We start from the raw sequence: 19487 nt of genomic DNA, 5'->3' as shown, positions 1-19487 counted from the left end.
ACAAAATTCATCAATCGCCTTATATATTTGGGCTTGGTGCAAGTCATGGTTCTCTTAATATTTTTTCTTTATTTGGGCTTGAAATAAACTGGCCATATCCCCTTAGCCATTTTTTTTTTCCATATTTCTTCTGCAATTGAATGACATTTCAATTGTTTGGAATTTAATTCATATTTATTTCGGTTTTGTTAACCAAATTAAATTTTATCAGTTTTTGGATAGAAATTATAAATTTGGTTGGAATCAGATATACTTGGGTTTATGGGAAATGAACACCTCTATGTGTACATCATTATACAGCTGGTCATGTAGTTGTAGTTTGACGTCAAAGGTATTCTCCTAAACAACTATAGATTATATAAATTATAAGCATTACATCTTTTGCCTAAAACCGTGTTAATTAATAAAATTCATTAACAATGTCAAGTTGGCCTAGAATCTCACCAAAATAAATAATACCAAGTTGTACAGATCTCTTATACACATAGCCGATTTTATTGAATTAATGATACATTATTTCCTTTTTATTTCTTTCTTATAAACCTATCACTTTCCTCGGATTGTTTATATTTTATTTCACAATTTCAACATTATTATTTTTCTTCTTTTCTTTGATTACATTCTCCCTAAGAAATACTCCAATTGAAATCAATAATAATTGTATACGGGTAAGTTGTTGGAGGGGAGCCATCTTTGTCGATAATTATAATTAGCATCCGACATATTATTGGCTTACCGAAATTAAAAACTATTCACAACTAAATTAGTTCGATTTCTTTTGTAGTGATTACATTTACTGAACTCGAGAGATACATTTCACGAAAGATAACTTCAAATAAAACACTCGATTAAAAGAGACGAAGTCATGGGTTAGTTAGGTGGTAAAATTAGTATCTCTAGGTCAAAACTCTATTGAGTATTGTTCTTTTTTCTTTTCATCACCCATTTACTTACCGAAAATTCAAAACAATAATCATTGGTCCTGCTAATAAGTTTGTCTCAATTGCTAAATAATAATTTGGTGAAATGAGACAAATAGTTTTCCATTTTTTTTTCTCTTAAATTTTTTAATTGGGAAGAACTGAAGACTTTATAATTCAAACGGTTCATATACAGTAGTATATATCTTATACCGATAAAAAAATTCTCTGCACGTTATAGTAACTAGAAAGGAATCCTCAAAAGCTGCCTTTTATGTAAGAAAACTCACCTTTTTAATTTTGTTTTTAACCTCTTGACAAAAAAAAAGCCTCATCTTATTTATAACCCTTATAAGTTTGCCGTTAGTAAAAAGGAAAATTTCAAATGTTACCATTCTCTAAACATTCGGTAATCTTTTAGGTTCCCATATACGAGACTGCGAACACAAAAAATTTCCATGTGTGGTAAACTCCATCAGAAACAAATATATATTGTGCACAAAAAAAAACAAATATGTATATATATATATATATATATATATGAAATTTAAATATGTGATGATCAAGATCGTCGTCATAAACTTGGGGTTTTTGCTCTAGTATTGCGGGTCAAAATCGAGACAATAAATCTTCCAAAAAGAGAATTCTTGCGTTGCGTTCGAGTTTTTTCGAGGTAAGAATTCGTTCTTATACGTTCATGTTTATAAAATAGCATATTTTTGTCCCGTAACTAGTGAATGACATGTAAAGGCGGCTAAATACATAGAAAATATTGTATTGGAGAGAAGGATGTGTAGATGATTGGGTAATGCAAGTTATAAGCTGAGTCACTCTTACAAAAGTAAGAATCAGATTGGGAGAAAGGAGAGAGAAATAGTTTTGATTAAGCACTTTAAGGATTCTCTCTCCTTTCAGACACTCTCTAAATTTTCTTTTCTTGTACTTGAAACAAACTATAGAGAGATTGGGAGATAGAAAGATAGGAAAGGAAAACACAAATAACATTCTTTTGACCTTTTGTTTTATTATACTATAACCCAATTTGCACAAATCCCCATAAAACCGATATTTAAGAAACTTCAGTTTCTAAATTCTGCTGGTCTTTTCAGAAAGAGATAATAAATAGGAGAGAGAGAGAAGAAAGTTAATAATGGTGGCTCATGAGAGGAGGATCCATAGTCTTCAAAAACCAACGTGCATTGGCATTATCTGGTTTTGCCTCTTGCTTTCTCTCTCCCACCATGGAAGAGCATCAACCTCAACGTCAATCTTCAATCTTTCTCTCCCACATCAACACCCATTCCCTGAACATGTTGTTCTTAATGTTCAAAGGTATAACTTTTCTTACATTATATTCTATTTCATTATCAGGGTTTAATTCACTTTCATGTTTTATCATCAGGGTCTTTGTAATTATCAAGTAATTCAACTTCAATTTGATAAAAGTTTGAATCTTTAAAACCTCTGTTTTTTAACCAATAACATTATCAGAAACAGAGCAATATCCTCTGTTTTCTTAACGTTCTCTGTTTCTCAATGCAGAAAACTCAACGACTCTTTATCAAGAAGACAACTTCTAACTTACCAACAAGACGACGGCACGACGGCGTCGTCGCCAATACCTTCTTGCATCACCGGAAACCCAATCGACGATTGTTGGCGCTGCGACCCAAACTGGGCAGCAAATCGCCAACGACTAGCCGATTGCTCAATTGGTTTCGGACAAGGAACACTCGGAGGAAAAGGCGGTCGCTTTTACCTCGTAACAGATTCTTCAGACAACGACGCGGCTAACCCTGTTCCCGGAACACTTCGACACGCCGTGATCCAGCCGGAACCACTCTGGATCGTTTTCTCAGGCGACATGGGAATCAAACTCAAACACGAGCTCATCATCGGAAGCTACAAAACAATCGATGGGAGAGGCACGAACATCCAAATCACCGGACATGGTTGCCTCACGATCCAGCAAGTGAGCCACGTCATCATCCACAACGTCCACATTCACCATTGTAAACCCTCGGGGAACACACTGGTCGCTTCGTCGCCGACGCACGTCGGGTTCCGAGGACTCTCTGACGGAGACGGAATCTCAGTTTCAGCTTCGCATCACATTTGGATCGATCACTGCTCTCTCGGGTACTGTACCGACGGACTCATCGACGTCATCCTCGCTTCCACCGCCGTCACAGTTTCCAACAACTATTTCTTTCATCACGACGAGGTTATGCTCTTAGGTCACGACGACCGGTAATTATTTCCTCTTTAAGCCCCTTAATTTCATTAATATTCTAACTAAAACGTAAAATTTTCGAATTTATCAATTTAACCCAAATTTGTTATAAAAAAAAGGTACACGGCGGACAAGGGGATGCAAGTAACAATAGCATTCAACCATTTCGGGGAAGGGCTCGTGCAGAGGATGCCACGGTGTAGGCACGGTTATATCCACGTAGTGAACAACGATTTCACGGCGTGGGAAATGTATGCAATTGGCGGAAGTGCTAGCCCTACGATCAACAGTCAGGGTAACCGTTACACCGCACCTATTGATCCTAATGCCAAAGAGGTACATATATATGTATTTACAAGAATATTACATTACAGCATAACCAATAATTTCAAAATAATATGTTATTTGAATGTTTTGTCCTAAAAGCTCACTTTTAAAATCTGGTTAAGTATATTATGGGGTCGGTGTGCTTTTTTTTTCTGACGTGTCATGCAATGTTGGGCCACTTGAGCGTAACCCTACGCGCCGGCCGAGTCTTATTTGCCGTTTACATTATTTTTGTCGTCTATGATGTTGACACTTTGGTTCTCACGCGCTGTGTTGTTGCTTGTGAAGGTGACGAAGCGCGTGGAGTCTAACGAGAAACATTGGTCGGGATGGAACTGGAGAACGGAAGGTGACGTGATGATTAACGGAGCATTTTTCGTGCCGTCAGGTGACGGAGTGAGCCCAGCGTACGCCAAAGCCACCAGTGTTCAGCCTAAAGCCGCCGCTATCATTGACCAGCTCACGGTCAACGCCGGCGTTTTCGGCGATCCCAGGTATGAAAATCGTACTATTACCGACTTTAGTATTGCTTCCTCCACCCAAACTAGCATATATCTTATTTTTATTATTCCCCTATTCTTTATTCGATTCTTTTAATTATTACTATTATTTATTAAACTTTTCATCAACAAAAATTTTTCTTCTTACAATCTTATCATTCTTACAAACATATTTCTACCTAATATTTTTTTCATAAATCCGTGAGAATTTCGAAAATTAATTTGGTGGTATTTTTTTAGTAATGACGACTTACAAAAATGATTACTAGCTACTCCTAAAAATCATTTTGTTTTGTCTATTGTTTTATTTCTTTACTTTTGCTCTACCTAACTGACTTTTCCCAAAATCTGAAGATTAGGTTCTTCAATTCACTATAATTTAATCATCATTTTTACCAAAAAAAAAAACATATAAATATTATTTTGTGAGAGTAAATTTTTTTCCCCGAAAACTATATATATATCTCGGACGTAAAGGGAAATAAAAACAGGATAGTGTAGTAGTACTATGCATGTCTTGGATGTTTCGGATTTTAGGTGAGTTGCACACTTAAGTGTCAAGATATTTACGAATTAACAACAAAGAGAAACCATGACGTTAACATGAACATGCATAAAACCCTTCTTTCTTTTTCATTTTTTTTCATATTTATCTCCCACGTGCGAAGCGTGTGGATCGGAGATCTAAATTTCTAAAAGATTAGGAAAAAAAAGAAACCAAAAAGCCATTCTATAGTGTCTATATGCTTTTCCTGATGCTTTATCGTAATTCCTCTTTTACATGCAAATAGAGATATGAAAGCTATTAAAAATATTCATTTCCTTGATACCATTTCTTCACCAAATTAGGGTTTAGTGGTTTTCTTTGTTGGACGATATGGAATATCTTTATATTCCAACAAAAAAAAAGATTCATGTCCTTAATAGCAAGTTCTTCATAAATTTAGGGTTTAGTGTTTCATTCTTTAGCAACTTGGTATATCTCTAAACCCTCAGAAAACAAGTTGTTTTCCTCAAGAAGAAAAAAAGGATCATTTCCTTGTGCAATAGTTCTTCTTCACATTATATTTAAGATATGAAGACACATTTAATTAGGGATTGATTATCGGATCAGACAGACCAATTAAATTGCCTTTATAAATGGGTTTATTTTCAAGATGTAATATAAAGGTATTTACAAAAATACTCTTATTCTATACCCTTTTGCAAAAACATACCCTCAAATCAAATATATTGTTTTGCTTAAATCATTTTTTTCTGTATGTTTATCTTTTATATATAAGAAGTAAATATTGTGAATGTATTTAGTTGTTGTTTACATGTTATTAAGAGTACGTAAATTTTATAATAAAAGTATCTAAAATTTGATACAACATTTATCATGCAAACTTTAGAGTAAAGAGTCGTATACTCAATCTTTTGCATATTATTTTCTAATAAAAGTAGTTGAATTTGATTTTATTGATTTTGTAGTATTTAAATAATCTGATTATCAAAGATTTTTATATATATGTAGATATCTTGAAAATAATTATTAATGATTTTTATTTAATCATTAATTTAGTTTTAAAATAAATACTAACTAATTATAAGATTGAATACATTAGAGATATATAAAAATATTTAGATATTGAATTAAATATGTTTCTTAATCATGAAAAACCAAAAAAGTTTATATATAATATTTTTTTTTTTTTTTTTAATATATATATAAAAAGATTCGATACACTTTTTTTTTGTCAATGTTGGAGTCAACGTCAGTCTTTACCGGAGTCACTCAACTGGTGTACCAGATTGTATGTCTATGGTGTTGACCACATAACGTCATATAATTCATGCATGACCATGTAATACATATATTCCCTATAGTTAATGATATAATAGTATAATTGGTATATTCGACGATGTTTTTTCGTATAATTGATATAGCTAGCTATCATATATTCCCTTATTCAAATCATCTACTTTCCGGCAAAAAAAAAAAAGACAATACCTAGTGGGACCTTTTCGAAGACTATATATTATATAGATTCGATCTATTTAGATGTAGGGTGGAATAAACAGTCATGTATATAGTGTGTGTGTATGCGTCTCCGTGACCTACTTGGTGCATGTAATTTATCATTTTCAAAACTTAATTTGTTAGAACTTAACATTTGACCCTCTTTTGCAAAAGTAAAGTATATGTTGGAAGGATGGAGGATTCTCTTGCTTTCAAAAGTTCTATATTCTTTGTCAACCTACTTTAGGTTCCCCGGATTTACTAGTTGATGAATACCGGTTTGCTGGAGGCAGCGAACTTAGGAAACTAGTTTGGATCGTCGAATTTAAACTGATTTACTCAAATAAACTTAAAAGTCATAAACTCTAATATGTTAAGGATGCATGTGATGGAGCACCTTGTTTTTCGTCTTTACTCCCACTTTTGAACTTTTACATTGATTCGTCCATTTGATCAAAGACTCATGTTGCTGTGTTAGCATCTTTTGATGACAAAACACACTCACAACGAATTAGTGTTATTATAATAACATTATTATGTTTGTTGATAATAATAATATGGTTCGGTGGTGTAGTGGAAGAAACGGCCAGGGAGGAAGTTTTTCCGGAATGACTGACGGTGGTGGGACCATCACACGCGGTTACAGTAAAAGTGGACCCGGCGGCGGTGGCGGCAGCAGCGACAGTGATGACGGCATTTTCACAGTGATATTCGGTAACAATAGCGGTGCGGTGGCTCCAAGGCCAGGACAAATCTGGTCGATTCTATTTATCGTCATTTTATATTGGTATATTCCACACCATACGAGATGATAATTAATTTATTGGTTCACCGGTTTATTATTTTTAGTACAAAAAAAATATGAAAAAATCGAATATACGTATTATATACAGATTATATAAGGTACAAACGCACTTGCAAGTTGTAAAATATGGGAAATATATAAAGTATTTTTGTTCTTGTTTGATGCCTTAACTTTTTTGGTCCCAAATTGGGGCTTATCAATTGGCTGGAGGAATCTTCATACTGTTTGGATTCCTTATTAAAAGAGTAGAGAGGTATATGAAATAGGGACTTCTTATTAGCTGTTTTTCTTCATTGTTGACTGTCATCTGAATGATTTGTTCTAATTTTCTACAAACTATATTTGCAATTAAAATAAGGGAACTGAGTTTGATCGGAGTGATGACCAACTTAAGTTTGGTAACAGTCAACTTCAAGAAGCTCTCAGCTTCCTTTAATGATTGTCGTCATGTTTTAATCATTAATTATATAAACAACAATAATGCTGATTCAATTCGACTAAAGTCAACGTAGTTTTAAGTGGTGTTGCGTCACTACTCAACTAAGCGTTATAGAAGAGTTACCCAAGTATACAAAAAGCTGCCAATAATGCCATTATAAACAGCTACAAAAATCGGTCCTTGATCAGTCTTAGCAACGGCATAAACAAACTGAACCATGACGGCCAAAAAAAGGAAAGTTCAGAGACTAAATAAAGACACACCTCATGGCGTTTAACACTTTAACTAGTGTTTCGGAGTTGAGACTTTAGATAGAGATAGAGATACTGAAGGTTTAATTACAAGTCAATTCGGAATTTCATTTTTACCATCCAGATTTTTTGTCACCGGTTCCCCACGCCGCCGAGCCACTAGGTGAGGACGCTACTGCATTTGTTTTGCCGCCCCATGCGTTATCAGCTTCTCCACTCGTTCCAACATCACTGTTAGGCTTCTCCTGCTCGTCACTGGTTCCGCAAGCTGATTTGCTTTCGTTTCCTGGTTTATCATTGGTTTCTTTCTTTGAGTTAGCATCCCAGCTAGGCCAGTTCCCGGCACAACCACCAGAGGACGTACCGGACGGCTTGCTACCGTTTGAATCCTTTCCCCAACCTTTTTTCCAGTCTGATCCACCACTTTGGTCGCTCTTCCAAGTGTTTTCTTGATTGTCTGTTTTCCAGCTAGATGATTGATCACCATCAAAGGACCTTCCTCCTTCTCTACCTGATTGGTTTCTACCTCCACGGAAACCTCCTCGGAATCCCCCTCCTCCCCTTCTTCCACCAAACCCACGACCAACACCATTGTGTTCATTCCAAGGTTTGGAATCACCATCATTCTGCCTGTCCCAGCTTGATCCACCACTAGTATCGTTATTCTGCTTACCCCAGGCAGAACCATTGCCACCAACACCGTCTTGCTTGCCCCAGCTAGATCCGCCACTTGGTTTATTCCATGGAGTTGGATCCTAAAACCATTGGAAATTTACAATATGAGAGACTACAACATAGACTACAAAATCAAAATCAAAAAGTTTCTTCTCAAACTAACCTCAGAATTACTGAGGGATCTTCCCCTCCCAGACTGATCCCTGCCACCTCGACGACCTCCTCTTCTCCCACCAAACCCACGTCCTCCCCGATCAAATGTATGTCCCGAGTATCCTCCATCATACTTGTTATCCCACGACGATCCTCCATCGTCCTTTTTTCCCCAAGAAGATCCTCCCACATCCTTCTTGCCCCATGATGATCCTCCATCATCCTTTTTTCCCCAAGAAAATCCTCCGTCAACAGTTTTAGCCCATGAAGATCCTCCGTTATCCTTGTGACCGTCATCTTTCTTATCCCACGATGATCCTCCATCATTCTTCTTACCCCAAGAAGATCCTCCATCATCCTTTTTTCCCCAAGAAGATCCTCCGTCAACATTTTTAGCCCATGAAGATCCTCCGTTATCCTTGTGACCGTCATCTTTCTTATCCCACGATGATCCTCCGTCGTTCTTCTTACCCCAAGAAGATCCTCCATCATCTTTCTTGCCCCATGATGATCCTCCATCATCCTGATTTCCCCAAGAAGATCCTCCGTCAACATTTTTAGACCATGAAGATCCTCCGTTATCCTTGTGACCGTCTTCTTTCTTATCCCACGACGATCCTCCGTCATTCTTCTCACCCCATGATGATCCTCCGTCATTCTTCTTACCCCATGATGATCCTCCATCATCCGTTTTCCCCCCAGAAGATCCACCATCATCCTTCTTACTCCATGATGAACCTCCATCATCCTTTTTCCCCCAAGAAGATCCTCCATCAACCTTTTTACTCCATGAAGATCCTCCGTCATCCTTATGACCATCATCTTTCTTACCCCATGATGATCCTCCGTCGTCCTTTTTGCCCCACGATCCCCCGTCTTGCTTACTCCATGAAGAACCACCGTCAGGTTCAACACATGAGGACCCTCCTTTATCCTGATTACCCCATGAAGACCCATCATCTGGTTTACACCAGCCAGGAACTCCCTTACTACTGGCATTGGAATCTTCTGCTGACTTGTTCCAACCAGAAGAACCATCTTTTCTCTCTCCTGAACCAAAACCTCCACCTTGATTATCCCATGCAGAGCCTCCCTTGCTCCCGTCAAAGCCTTTATCCTGTTGTCCCCAGGAAACTCCCTCTTTGTTACTTGCGCTGGAATTTCCCTCTTTGTTACCCCAATTAGATTCTCCAATTCCCTTTTCCAAACCAGATTCAGAAGCTTCACATAATTTCCCCCATACTGAGTCCTCTTCTTGCTTATTACCATCAGAGCTTCTACCGTGCGTGCCCCAGGAACCTAAATCTGCAGCTCCTTGTTCCCACGAAGAAGTTTCAACTTTTGAAGCACCTGCATCTCCCCACCCACCAACAGTGCCAGCTTCAGAAGCAGGTGGTTTATCCCAGGAATTCCAACCACCAGGTTGATCACTAGCCGAGGAAGATTTGTTCTCAGCTGCTGCATTGGTCCACGTTGAAGTATTATCATCCGGAACTGTCGGCTGCTGAAACTGCAAAGTAAGAAACCTTGAGACATCTAGAATCTGCAAGTTCCTTGTGACCCTTAAGCTAAAAAGAGGAGTAACTATAAAAGTAACAACATTAAAATATCAAGTTCAAGACTTACTGAAATGTCAGACGTAGGCTTACTGCCCCATGTGTTCCTGTAACAAGGACATGAGATCAAAATTTTGTAACAGCGATTTCAACAAATCAGCTCAGTAAGAAATTCATAATTCATATTTAATTATCATACTCCTCACGGCACAGTTAAACCATGATACGTTTAATATTGAGGCTCTCCTGCCTTAACTTTTAATACCAACGGACAAAATCCAACAAATAAACAAAACCAACCGGAGAAGGAACCAACACAAAGATCAGCCGCAGAAAGCGTATCATACCTATAATTTGTTTAAACTCCAGCAATTAAATCTGAAGGAACTAGATCCACATTCGAGGAATATCCAATTAAAACCAAAGAAACCATATCTACTTTTGGGAAAATAGACTTACAAATCAGTAGACGTAGCTCCTATATTCCAGTTACCAACCTCTCCTGACGTGCCTACTCCTTTCGCCCAGTCTACCATATGAGAAAGGAGAACAGTTATGAGGAAATGGGATAGGTGACTTGCAAATGTTCAAATACTTCAGGGCATTAACCACAACGCAGGTATGCAATAAGTAAATTGCAGACGAACTAAAGAGAATTTTGAATGTGCACTAGAAACACCAACCTCCAGAGCTGCCTTCTGTTCCAAGCATGTCAAAAGGTTGAAAGGAACCACTCCCCGGATCCCCACTTATATAACAAACAAACAGTGTGTTAGAGAAGTTGGCATTTGACAGAAAGAACAATGAAAAATATGCAAGGAAGAATTCAAGAGTCTGAAGAGATTCCTGTGAACTTACCTTGTACTTAACACAGTGTTTCTGTCGCGAACCTCGGCAAGATGCTCACTTTTAACTGAAGTGCATCATTAGAAATATTCAGAAGCACAGCAGAAGAGTATTGAATCAAAGGAGTAAAAGCATGAAAACAAACCTGTTAAAAGCTTATGCTGGGAATCAAGCTTGACTGTAACATCAGAATAGCGTAAAGCTATTACACGGCAGAGATACCCCTTCAATGGACCAACACGTATCCTCAGCTTTTGGCCAATAGAATACATGCTACCTCTGTCTCCTTTGTTGGCTGCATTCGATAATCATTTGTGAGAAGCCTAAGGTAGTAAAAAGAAGCTAGATTATAATAACCCTCCATACATACAGTTAGTGTATCTTTCCCTGGGCTGCCACTCTTTTTCAGGAGATAGGGGCGATTTTGGGGAGGATACAGAATCTCCAAAAGCTGAAGCATCAAATCCACCAGTCTGCAAAAAACAGAATATCATCAGAACACAAAGAACTTGCAATTGTATCAAAAGATAGCTGCACGGACTGTGCTATCTTACCTTCTCATTGGAATCTTCAGTAAAGAGTTTAACTTTCTCACACGACTGTGATTTGCAGCAGAAATATCCACCATTTTCTTCCTCGCTCTCATCATAAAGAAATATGATCCCTCTGTATACTTGCCTTACAACTCCTTGTTTACCCTGAATTTGTGATTTATGCACGAAAAGTAAGAAATTTTTACACAAACTTGTTCACCTAATTATGGGAAAGAAAGTGCAACAGAAACAAACAAGAATAAGAATTTACAATCACACCTCGGATGGGCCTTTGGAAATCTTCACAACATCATTAACTGATATTTGTTTGTTATTCAGATCCAAGGCAGTAAATTTTGAATCAAATGGTCCATTCTGCATTTCCTTTTTTCCAACAGAGACTACAACTGGTCCATCTAAACCTTCTTTCAGAACCTGGAATATTTTGCAACTCATCAGAGACAGGCCATAGGGTATAATGAGATAATGAGATGGTGAATAACTACATACCTTGTAACCGTCACCTTTGTCATCCACACCCACAATCAGACCAAAGTCTTTTCGACTACAAAGGGAAAGATATGAAGTGCTTAACATGTGAATTACAACCAAGACTTACAAAAAGTACAGTTATGGATGCCTCACCTGAAACAAACTAGATTATATAACTCATAGCTACTTTCTGACTTAGATTCTGATGACCCTTCTCCTTTTCCACCCCCTGATCCTTCTCCTTTTCCACCCCCTGATCCTTCTCCTTTCCCACCCCCTCTGCCAGTTGGAAGAATATTTTTCTTCTTTTCTTCACCATAAATTTCAGAAATCCACTCCACATCACCAGCTTCTTTTCGGTCTACAGGCGTAAATTTTAGTATCTCCTCCTTCGATGGTGTAACCCCCCAGGAAGATAATGAATCTAAGGATACTTTTTTATAGAGATACCCATCTTTCAGCATCAGGCTATCAAGATGCTCAAACGTCATTCCAGTATCACGATCTCGCCTCACTTGAATGAGAGGTCGGAACTCCCTGTGATGAAAGAGGGGACAATAAAGTTTAGAAAGTTGGTAACTATTTATTTATTTATTTATTTATTATTATTTTTTTTGTTCAAAGTTGGTAACTATTTACAAAAGAAGAAGAAAAGATCAAGCATTTTACTCGAGTTCGCTTGAACTGATCAATCTTGGAGCTGGAGTCTGGCCTTTTTTGATAGTAACTCCCGCACCCTGCGCAAGAAAGTTAACGACAAAGCACATAGCAAACAATGAGATGACATGAACAAACACAACAAACAGAGGCATAGACAAATAAATGAGCGGGAAAACAGGGTAGCTACATATTTTTGGGTCAAGGCCTGAATATCAATCCTCGGAATTAACTTTACTAATGCTTTTTTTCGAGTGTCACTCACAGCCACAATCTACAAGGATATAGAGCATAAACAGCTTAGTTAGCCTTAACCTTACGAAGACAACAAGCTGAAAAGGAAATATATACAGCAAAGGAAATTGTACCTGAGCAAGATCTCCTTTGTATTTACCATTCTTAACACGAGCCCATGTTCCCTCAGAAACTTTTTTTGTTTTTCTCTGGACAGTTAGCAGATTTGGAGTTTCGGCTTTAGAAACTAACACCATCCGAGTAGCGTATATACCAGTTAAATTGTTGCATGCCTAGGAAAAAAAGACAAATCAGAATGTCATACACATAATGATTATCCCCAAGCAACATCCTCAAAACTGTAAGATAAGTACGACAATATTCCAACATAGGTTCGCTAAATGTTCAATACCTCGAGAACGTCACGTTCTTTTTCCGCTTCTATGAAAATAAAACCCTTGACATGGTCCGCAAAGAAGACAGATATGATCTGCAATTTGGTGCCTGTCTTCTTCATCTCAACAAATTTGTGCATGAGACAGAAAACCGAATGCTTTTCCCGTCCAATCTACAGGAGAAAATCAAAATGGAGTCAGCAGAAGTAGGAACAAACTGGGTTAAAGCATAAGTAAACCCCTTAGCTAAACAACATACCGCACACTTGACTTTCCAAATTGGAGGATCCTTGGAAGTTGGAGCAAGAGCATCCATCTCAATGGAATCTTTCACATCATCATCAGCATATCTAAGAAAACCAGAACCTGGCTTGTATCTTTCTTCCATTATCCTATCAAACTCTTCCTCGTTAATATCTTCTTCCTTTGGAAAAACAAAAGAGGAGTTTCCCTTTTCTCCCTTGCCAGCCTTACCACTCTCTTCAACCTCAGGTTCGTCTTCCATATCTGCTTCATATGAGTAGTAGTCAAATAAAGGTGGAATATTTCTGCAATGTTCAACCTTTAGAGGGTATGCAAACCTTAAAACTAGACAAAACAGCTCGAAAAATCAAACAAAAACCCTAGATTTCACAGAGATGACCTAAAAATCGCTACTTTACAAGATAAAAATCTCAGTAGAAAAAAAAAAAAAAAAAGACAACCCATCAAATGTGAGAAAACAGGAGTCCTCAAAAGAGAAGAAAGAAACAATGAACACATGCAAGGAAGAAAAAAAATCAACGAAACAAGAGAAGAGAAATTACCGTTAAGGAAACCTAATCCGTCATCATCTTCGTCGGAGCTGCCTCCGTAGTAGCCAACTTCAGCGGATTCCTCGAAGAACTGAAGAACTTGAGGGTTTTTCCGCTTCTTAATCCTCAAACCTTCATCTCTGAATTCGACGGTGTTTTTCCTCTTCTTTCCGCCGGAAGCGGCGACCTGTTTACCCTTTCCCTTGCGATCCATCTTCTTCCTCTGTTTCTTTCACGGCGGGTTTAGGGCTTTCACGATTGCATTCTCTGAGAGAGAGAGACTGAAGAAGAAACGCTTTGAGCGTGATGCGATTGTTTCTGCGACTTTTTGACTGCCATTTTTTCTATTTATTTAATTATTTTAATTCTTTTGGGCCTTTTCTTTTCTTTTGTTATCCAAAAGCAATTGGACTCTCTTTATTGTTTTTTATTTTATTTATGACAATCCAATCAGACTCTCTTTATTGTGTTTAACTTCTCGGCCTTAAGATTTTTCTCAACTTTTATATGTAAAACCTTTTTGGTTTATCCCTTTAAAGGAAAAAAAAACTAAAGAAAAGATCATATAAGCATCATCTTCCCATAACTTAGCAATATGTATCAAACAATAATCAAATCCTTTTTAGGAAAAAAGCCTGCGGGTATACCTCAACAACTAAATAGGCTAATTATGTGTGCACGGTAACATAAAAACTCAAACTCAAAGTCATGTAATGTTTTTTCCAAAACAAACCAAAATACAAAGCTAAACACAGTTCAAACTAATATATGAAAAAAAGTTTTTACACCTAGAACGCTTACAGAGACGTTCATTCATTACACACACACGACCAGACGACTGAGTGTATATAAACCCTAACAAGGCATCAAATCACTCTTTATTCATAACTTAGTAACGGTCAAATGTAGAGGACGACGGATAAGCTCCTCCACCACCACCACTTCGGCTCGGCCTCTCGTAAGGAGCACCGGCTCTGCTTCTAAACCCTCTTCCCTCATCTCCTCCACGTATGGGCCCACCCGCTCTACCACCACTGTACCTATCACCGCCTGCACTCGGGACTATGTCTCTCTCAAACGACCGGGATTTGTCATAGCTTGCTGGAGGATAACGTTCTGACCCACGGCTGTATCTATCACCCCCTGCAAACCTATCAGCCGGGGCTCCATACCTGTCAAATCATAGATTTTCAACATCTGTAAGAAAGCAAGTCAATTTATAACCTTTAAACATACAATTATCGAGTTGCTTAAATCTAACCTGTCACTGCCGTATCGATCACGGGGTATGTAGGCTTCTCTGCTGTCAAACCTGTCTCTAGCACCAAAGCGTGCAGCACCATCATATCGATCATCTATATAGCGTTCACGGTCCACATAGCGGTCACGGTCAGCATAACGGTCAACACGCCCATCAGATCCTCCAAAGGCAGGAGCACGAGAAGAATAACCACCAACAGGTCCACCACGACCACCAGAAGCAGACGGACAATCACGGGCCCAATGCCCAACCCGTCCACATTTGAAGCATTCATCTTCAGCAACACGGCCACCTCCACCTGCAACTCCACCAAAGCTTCCTTTTCCAGCAAATGAATAGCCACTGTCTCTGCCACCTCTAGAGCCATGACTTTCTCCATCATCTCTCCCCACTTTTGGTTCAGCTCTGTTCACTGAGATAACCCGATCACCAAAGTCCCTTCCATGCATCTCTCTGATGGACTCATCCATAGCACGGCGATCAGCAAAAGTGATAAACCCAAATCCACGTGAACGACCGGTATCTCTTTCCAGCATGATCTATACACAACACACCACAAAAGCTGATTTCCCAAAGATATATGCATACGTGTAGCTAAAACTGACTAGAAGGGCAGTAGTAAAATGAAACGATTGCAAAATCTGAAAGATCACATCAAGTCCATTTGACATCAAGAAACACCCATCGGTTTTAAGGTTCACTGCATTACACCGTGACCCTGCTTTGTGTAGTAAATTGTCAATCAATCTCAACTTCAGAGCAAAACACAATACAGATCCCCAGAAACTGAAGCAGCTTTAAAGCAACTCTACAATCTCAAGCAGAGGTAGGAGACACCATTAACAACTTTTTCTCAATTCAAAAGTATAACTTCCTCAAGTAATGCCCTTAAATAGTATACTAGTTAATCCCTATTCTCAACAGCTAGGTGATGTATTTAGAAAATTAAAGAGAGGAAGGTTTACAGACAAAACGAAGTCAGTGAATTAGCTGTACTTGTTTCCTGATCAAACATCTGTTTCTTCTCAATATGCAGAAATCATCTGACATTGACCAGCCAAAATTATTCAGATCTACTGGAGCTGACAACTCTTTACATAGCACCACAGCCAACAGATCAGAAATACAGAATTCCATCTCATACAAAGAACTTTATCAGGTTTCAGAAGCTTCCAGAAAAGATAAGCGCAGAAAGTTGGGGTTTGTGGATCTCGAAAATGTGTGGCCCGGGCACAAGAATCATTTTAATTGGCTTGCATTTGTGAATTAGGATATTTGTTAGGCTGGAGAAGAAACACAAAGGAAGGAAAATATCAAATCCATGTAACTCCTACTAACAGCCGACGAGAAAGACAAGTAAGAAATCTGGGATAAGGAAAGGAGAGGTAGTCCCAAATGATCATAGAAACCTTGAGATCTCTGCTTCAACTAAGTGTAATTTTCCATTCGGCATGTCATACTTCGCTGAAGTACCTAAACTGCTAGCACTGACGTTGAGAGGAAACACAACTTGCAGAAAGACAGCTAAATGTGGGCTGGGCTTATTCAGAACTATGACCTACACAAACGTAATTACTGAAGCATAAAGAGTGCGTTTAGCCAGTGGATAAACTGCATGGGGATACTAAACATCTTCACCACCTGAAGGAGAACGCTGACACTGGCCTGAACTGGGTAGCATCTCAAATTGACCACTCAAAACCAAATCAGGCATCCCATCCCAGCCCAGCTAAAAAACATCTAATTACTAGCCCTTCTTCCTAAAGTTGTTTATTTCAGGATCTTCACACAGTAAGTAAGAGCAGTAACAAGGAACTTATTTCAGGAAGGAAACCAAAACCCCTTGTCGGCATACTTAGAGAACTCAAGAATTACACAGAGCTCAATCAACGAAAAACAGTCTTCCCTCCCAGATCAAACTAAAAAAATTCCCAGATCAAACAGTCCCAACCTCGTGAAACAAATCCCAAAACTGTGGATCATTTTGCCTGAGAGACTAAAACATTACTGTATATTTCCAAAAATTCTTAATCACAGAGCAGTTTCTCAACTTGACCCATGTAGCTCTGATCAATATCAATCCCTAATTCATCACTCTACAGTGTTTCAGTGATACAAAACCAGCATCCAGGAAAAAAAAAGGGAATACAATCAATATGTGAAAAAAAGAAGAATCATACAAAGTAGTGCGATCGCTAATTTTCACTAACCACAATCAGCACAAGTAGAACAAACTCATCATGTTCAATTCTTATAAGCAATTATACCTTATAACTTCCTAATACACACACCAGAGAACAAATGACAAGATCGTACCTGACAATCGAGAATATCACCGAAGCGGGTAAAAGCTCGTTCAAGGTCTCTCTCTGTCACCTCCGGCGATAAACCACCGACAAAAATCCTACTACCTTCTTTCGCAGCCATTTTTTTCACTCGTCTACTCACGGAAAACAAAAAACAAAGCAGGATTCAGGTGAACGATCAAACAAACAAAAAAATCTAAAACGATTCAGCAAAAAATTAGAAACTATCGGAGAGTTATACGAATTAAAATCATGTTACCTCTTTCTCTCTCTCTCTCTCTCTTCTTCTCGTTGACGGAACTCTCAATTTTCGCAAAAATATTATCTGAATCGTATTTTTGTTTCCTTAGCCTCTCACAAGACAAACCCTAAAATGGTAGTTGAGTTTGCTCCGCCACGCACGAGAAAGGTGAAACACACACTACAAGTGCCTAAAGGGCTAAATTATTAACATTAGAGAGGCCCAGTACCAATATGAGGCCCATATTTATATTATAGGCCCAAAAGTATCGGGACTTGCGAACTTCCCATTTAAGTCATCCAGCATCGCAGCTAAATGAGGCCATTTAAACACTAACTAAGGAATAATAAAATCTGTGACACATTTTGTTTCATACCGTTCTCACAAATCTAGCAGTAGCAGTACATACATGTTCTAAGAGTGATCAGATCATCACTGTTTAAACTTCTCTTCAGAGACTATATAATCCAATTCGACTCAAAGCGATTTTTTTGTTTTGTTTTGGAATTTTATGCATAGTAAGATTGTTCATAAATATTCAGAATGTACATACATCACTCTAATATTCTACACTTTTTCGTGTCAAATAAGGGTTTTTTACTTTTTGTTCTTATCGTCTTTGTCAATTTTATGTTGCTAATGCTTTCAGTGTAAAACCATGTCAATTGGCTAGAACTTTTTACCGTGTTTAATCTTTACATACCAAGAAGCAATTCTTTTTTATTTTATTATTTGCTTAGAGGGTACGCAAAAGCAATTTTTCATGGTTGTTTAGGGTTTTGATGTTTTATAATAGAATAATAATAGTTGAGGTTTTTCTTTTCACTCTAGCCAGCTTTTACAGTTTTACTTTATTAATTGACCATATATATATATATATATCCCTATAGAAAATTCGTGCGAATAAAATTTTGCTTTACAATAAAATAAGATACAAGAAGCTTGATTCCACGTGAGATCCAAGTCACAATGTTTAGATGACCTAATCACGCATTAATTAATCAATAACTAAGTTTAACCAGCCCACTGTTTTGGAGCAATACAATTTAGAGAGGAATTGTATTTCATATCATATTACCTACTATCATAGTACATATTCCCTATTTATAAATAGTATTTTGCACCTGCCTAGAATAACAAAATGTTAAATCAAAATTAAGAAAATAGTGATGTTAACATATAACGTAATTTTGTTTACTTTTGCTCTTTTTAGATGCATATGATATAATAACTTCTCAAGCGAGTAGATTTTAGCTATAGATTTTCTTTTTCGATAAACAGTTTACATGTAGATTGAATAGTCGATAAATCGTAATCCCTATATTTTAGAGGGATACGTCAAATACATATGAAAATTTGCTGGTAAAGATATCACATTTCAGGTCTTGCATGTGTGTGATTATATAAAAAACGATGCCGTAGCAGACAAACTTCGAAACTGAAAAGAAAAAGAAAATTATACTATAAATCATGTGGATTAGTTATAACTTATAAGCATCCATATGTTCCCATGTGGACAGATGTACTTCTTGACCTTACGACCAATAATTAACTAAAGAAGACGGTAGCAAAATTGCCAAAAAGTTGGGATTTACACAATATTTGTATGGTCTAATAAAAAAATACATTCATATTTTGGCTTCTATAATTAATTGACTATTAGTTAAAGTTGATACAAAATAATATATATTATATCTAAACAAAAATTATACAACTTGAAAATTCAAGAAGAAAAATTCAACCTTTGGATATTTATTTTTATTTGAATTTATTTCTAATCAAGTCAATAAACTGTGATTTGTAAAGGCATCCGCACATCTAAAGAAAATCTTTTAATTTAGCTTGAGTTTGCTTTATATGACTATGT

At 37.4% G+C, this 19487-nt stretch overlaps 3 protein-coding genes across 4 annotated transcripts; 1 reads left to right on the top strand and 2 right to left on the bottom strand.

Annotated features, from left to right (window-relative positions):
- Nucleotides 1-1477: 1477 nt before the first annotated feature.
- Nucleotides 1478-6943, top strand: LOC104734443 (putative pectate lyase 5). The gene is made up of 6 exons (XM_010454025.2): nucleotides 1478-1593; nucleotides 2030-2252; nucleotides 2463-3170; nucleotides 3273-3489; nucleotides 3769-3974; nucleotides 6557-6943. The coding sequence occupies exons 2-6, from the start codon at nucleotides 2071-2073 to the stop codon at nucleotides 6792-6794; spliced, it is 1551 nt and encodes a 516-aa protein (XP_010452327.1). The 5' UTR covers nucleotides 1478-1593; nucleotides 2030-2070; the 3' UTR covers nucleotides 6795-6943.
- A 411-nt stretch (nucleotides 6944-7354) lies between these two features.
- On the bottom strand, nucleotides 7355-14198 carry LOC104734442 (protein RNA-directed DNA methylation 3). The gene is made up of 18 exons (XM_010454024.3): nucleotides 13825-14198; nucleotides 13278-13525; nucleotides 13036-13191; nucleotides 12758-12916; nucleotides 12580-12663; nucleotides 12402-12469; nucleotides 11886-12269; nucleotides 11751-11805; nucleotides 11520-11675; nucleotides 11262-11405; nucleotides 11078-11180; nucleotides 10853-11002; nucleotides 10720-10774; nucleotides 10545-10609; nucleotides 10321-10390; nucleotides 9932-9968; nucleotides 8316-9815; nucleotides 7355-8232 (listed from the first exon to the last, which is right to left on the bottom strand). Exons 1-18 carry the CDS (start codon nucleotides 14024-14026, stop codon nucleotides 7591-7593), a joined length of 4278 nt encoding a protein of 1425 aa, XP_010452326.2. The 5' UTR covers nucleotides 14027-14198; the 3' UTR covers nucleotides 7355-7590.
- Nucleotides 14199-14485: 287 nt separating this feature from the next.
- LOC104734441 (glycine-rich RNA-binding protein RZ1C) lies at nucleotides 14486-17799 on the bottom strand. Of its 2 annotated transcripts, none has more exons than XM_010454022.2 (4): nucleotides 17639-17799; nucleotides 17390-17513; nucleotides 15074-15612; nucleotides 14486-14984 (listed from the first exon to the last, which is right to left on the bottom strand). In XM_010454022.2, exons 2-4 carry the CDS (start codon nucleotides 17498-17500, stop codon nucleotides 14702-14704), a joined length of 933 nt encoding a protein of 310 aa, XP_010452324.1. In that variant the 5' UTR covers nucleotides 17501-17513; nucleotides 17639-17799; the 3' UTR covers nucleotides 14486-14701. The 2 variants fall into 2 exon arrangements, with proteins under 2 accessions (XP_010452324.1, XP_010452325.1); XM_010454023.2 differs by having other exon boundaries at nucleotides 15074-17169; nucleotides 17639-17797.
- Between the last annotated feature and the right edge of the window lie 1688 nt (nucleotides 17800-19487).

Source organism: Camelina sativa, chromosome 13 (assembly GCF_030686135.1).
Source record: "Camelina sativa cultivar CO46 ecotype springtype chromosome 13, ASM3068613v1".
NCBI lineage: Eukaryota > Viridiplantae > Streptophyta > Magnoliopsida > Brassicales > Brassicaceae > Camelina > Camelina sativa.
The sequence above is the reverse complement of the archived record's forward strand: the minus strand, read 5'-3'. Positions and strand labels throughout refer to the sequence as shown.

Coding starts and splice junctions, on each gene's coding strand:
- LOC104734443 (XM_010454025.2), top strand. CDS start 2,071: ATGGTGGCTCATGAGAGGAGGATCCATAGTCTTCAAAAACCAACGTGC. Junction 2,253..2,462: donor GTTGTTCTTAATGTTCAAAG/GTATAACTTTTC, acceptor TTCTCAATGCAG/AAAACTCAACGACTCTTTAT. Junction 3,975..6,556: donor GGCGTTTTCGGCGATCCCAG/GTATGAAAATCG, acceptor TCGGTGGTGTAG/TGGAAGAAACGGCCAGGGAG.
- LOC104734442 (XM_010454024.3), bottom strand. CDS start 14,026: ATGGATCGCAAGGGAAAGGGTAAACAGGTCGCCGCTTCCGGCGGAAAG. Junction 12,470..12,579: donor AGGCCTTGACCCAAAAATAT/GTAGCTACCCTG, acceptor TTTCTTGCGCAG/GGTGCGGGAGTTACTATCAA. Junction 10,610..10,719: donor AACACTGTGTTAAGTACAAG/GTAAGTTCACAG, acceptor TTGTTATATAAG/TGGGGATCCGGGGAGTGGTT.
- LOC104734441 (XM_010454022.2), bottom strand. CDS start 17,500: ATGGCTGCGAAAGAAGGTAGTAGGATTTTTGTCGGTGGTTTATCGCCG. Junction 15,613..17,389: donor GTGATATTCTCGATTGTCAG/GTACGATCTTGT, acceptor TGTTGTGTATAG/ATCATGCTGGAAAGAGATAC. Junction 14,985..15,073: donor GATCGATACGGCAGTGACAG/GTTAGATTTAAG, acceptor ATGATTTGACAG/GTATGGAGCCCCGGCTGATA.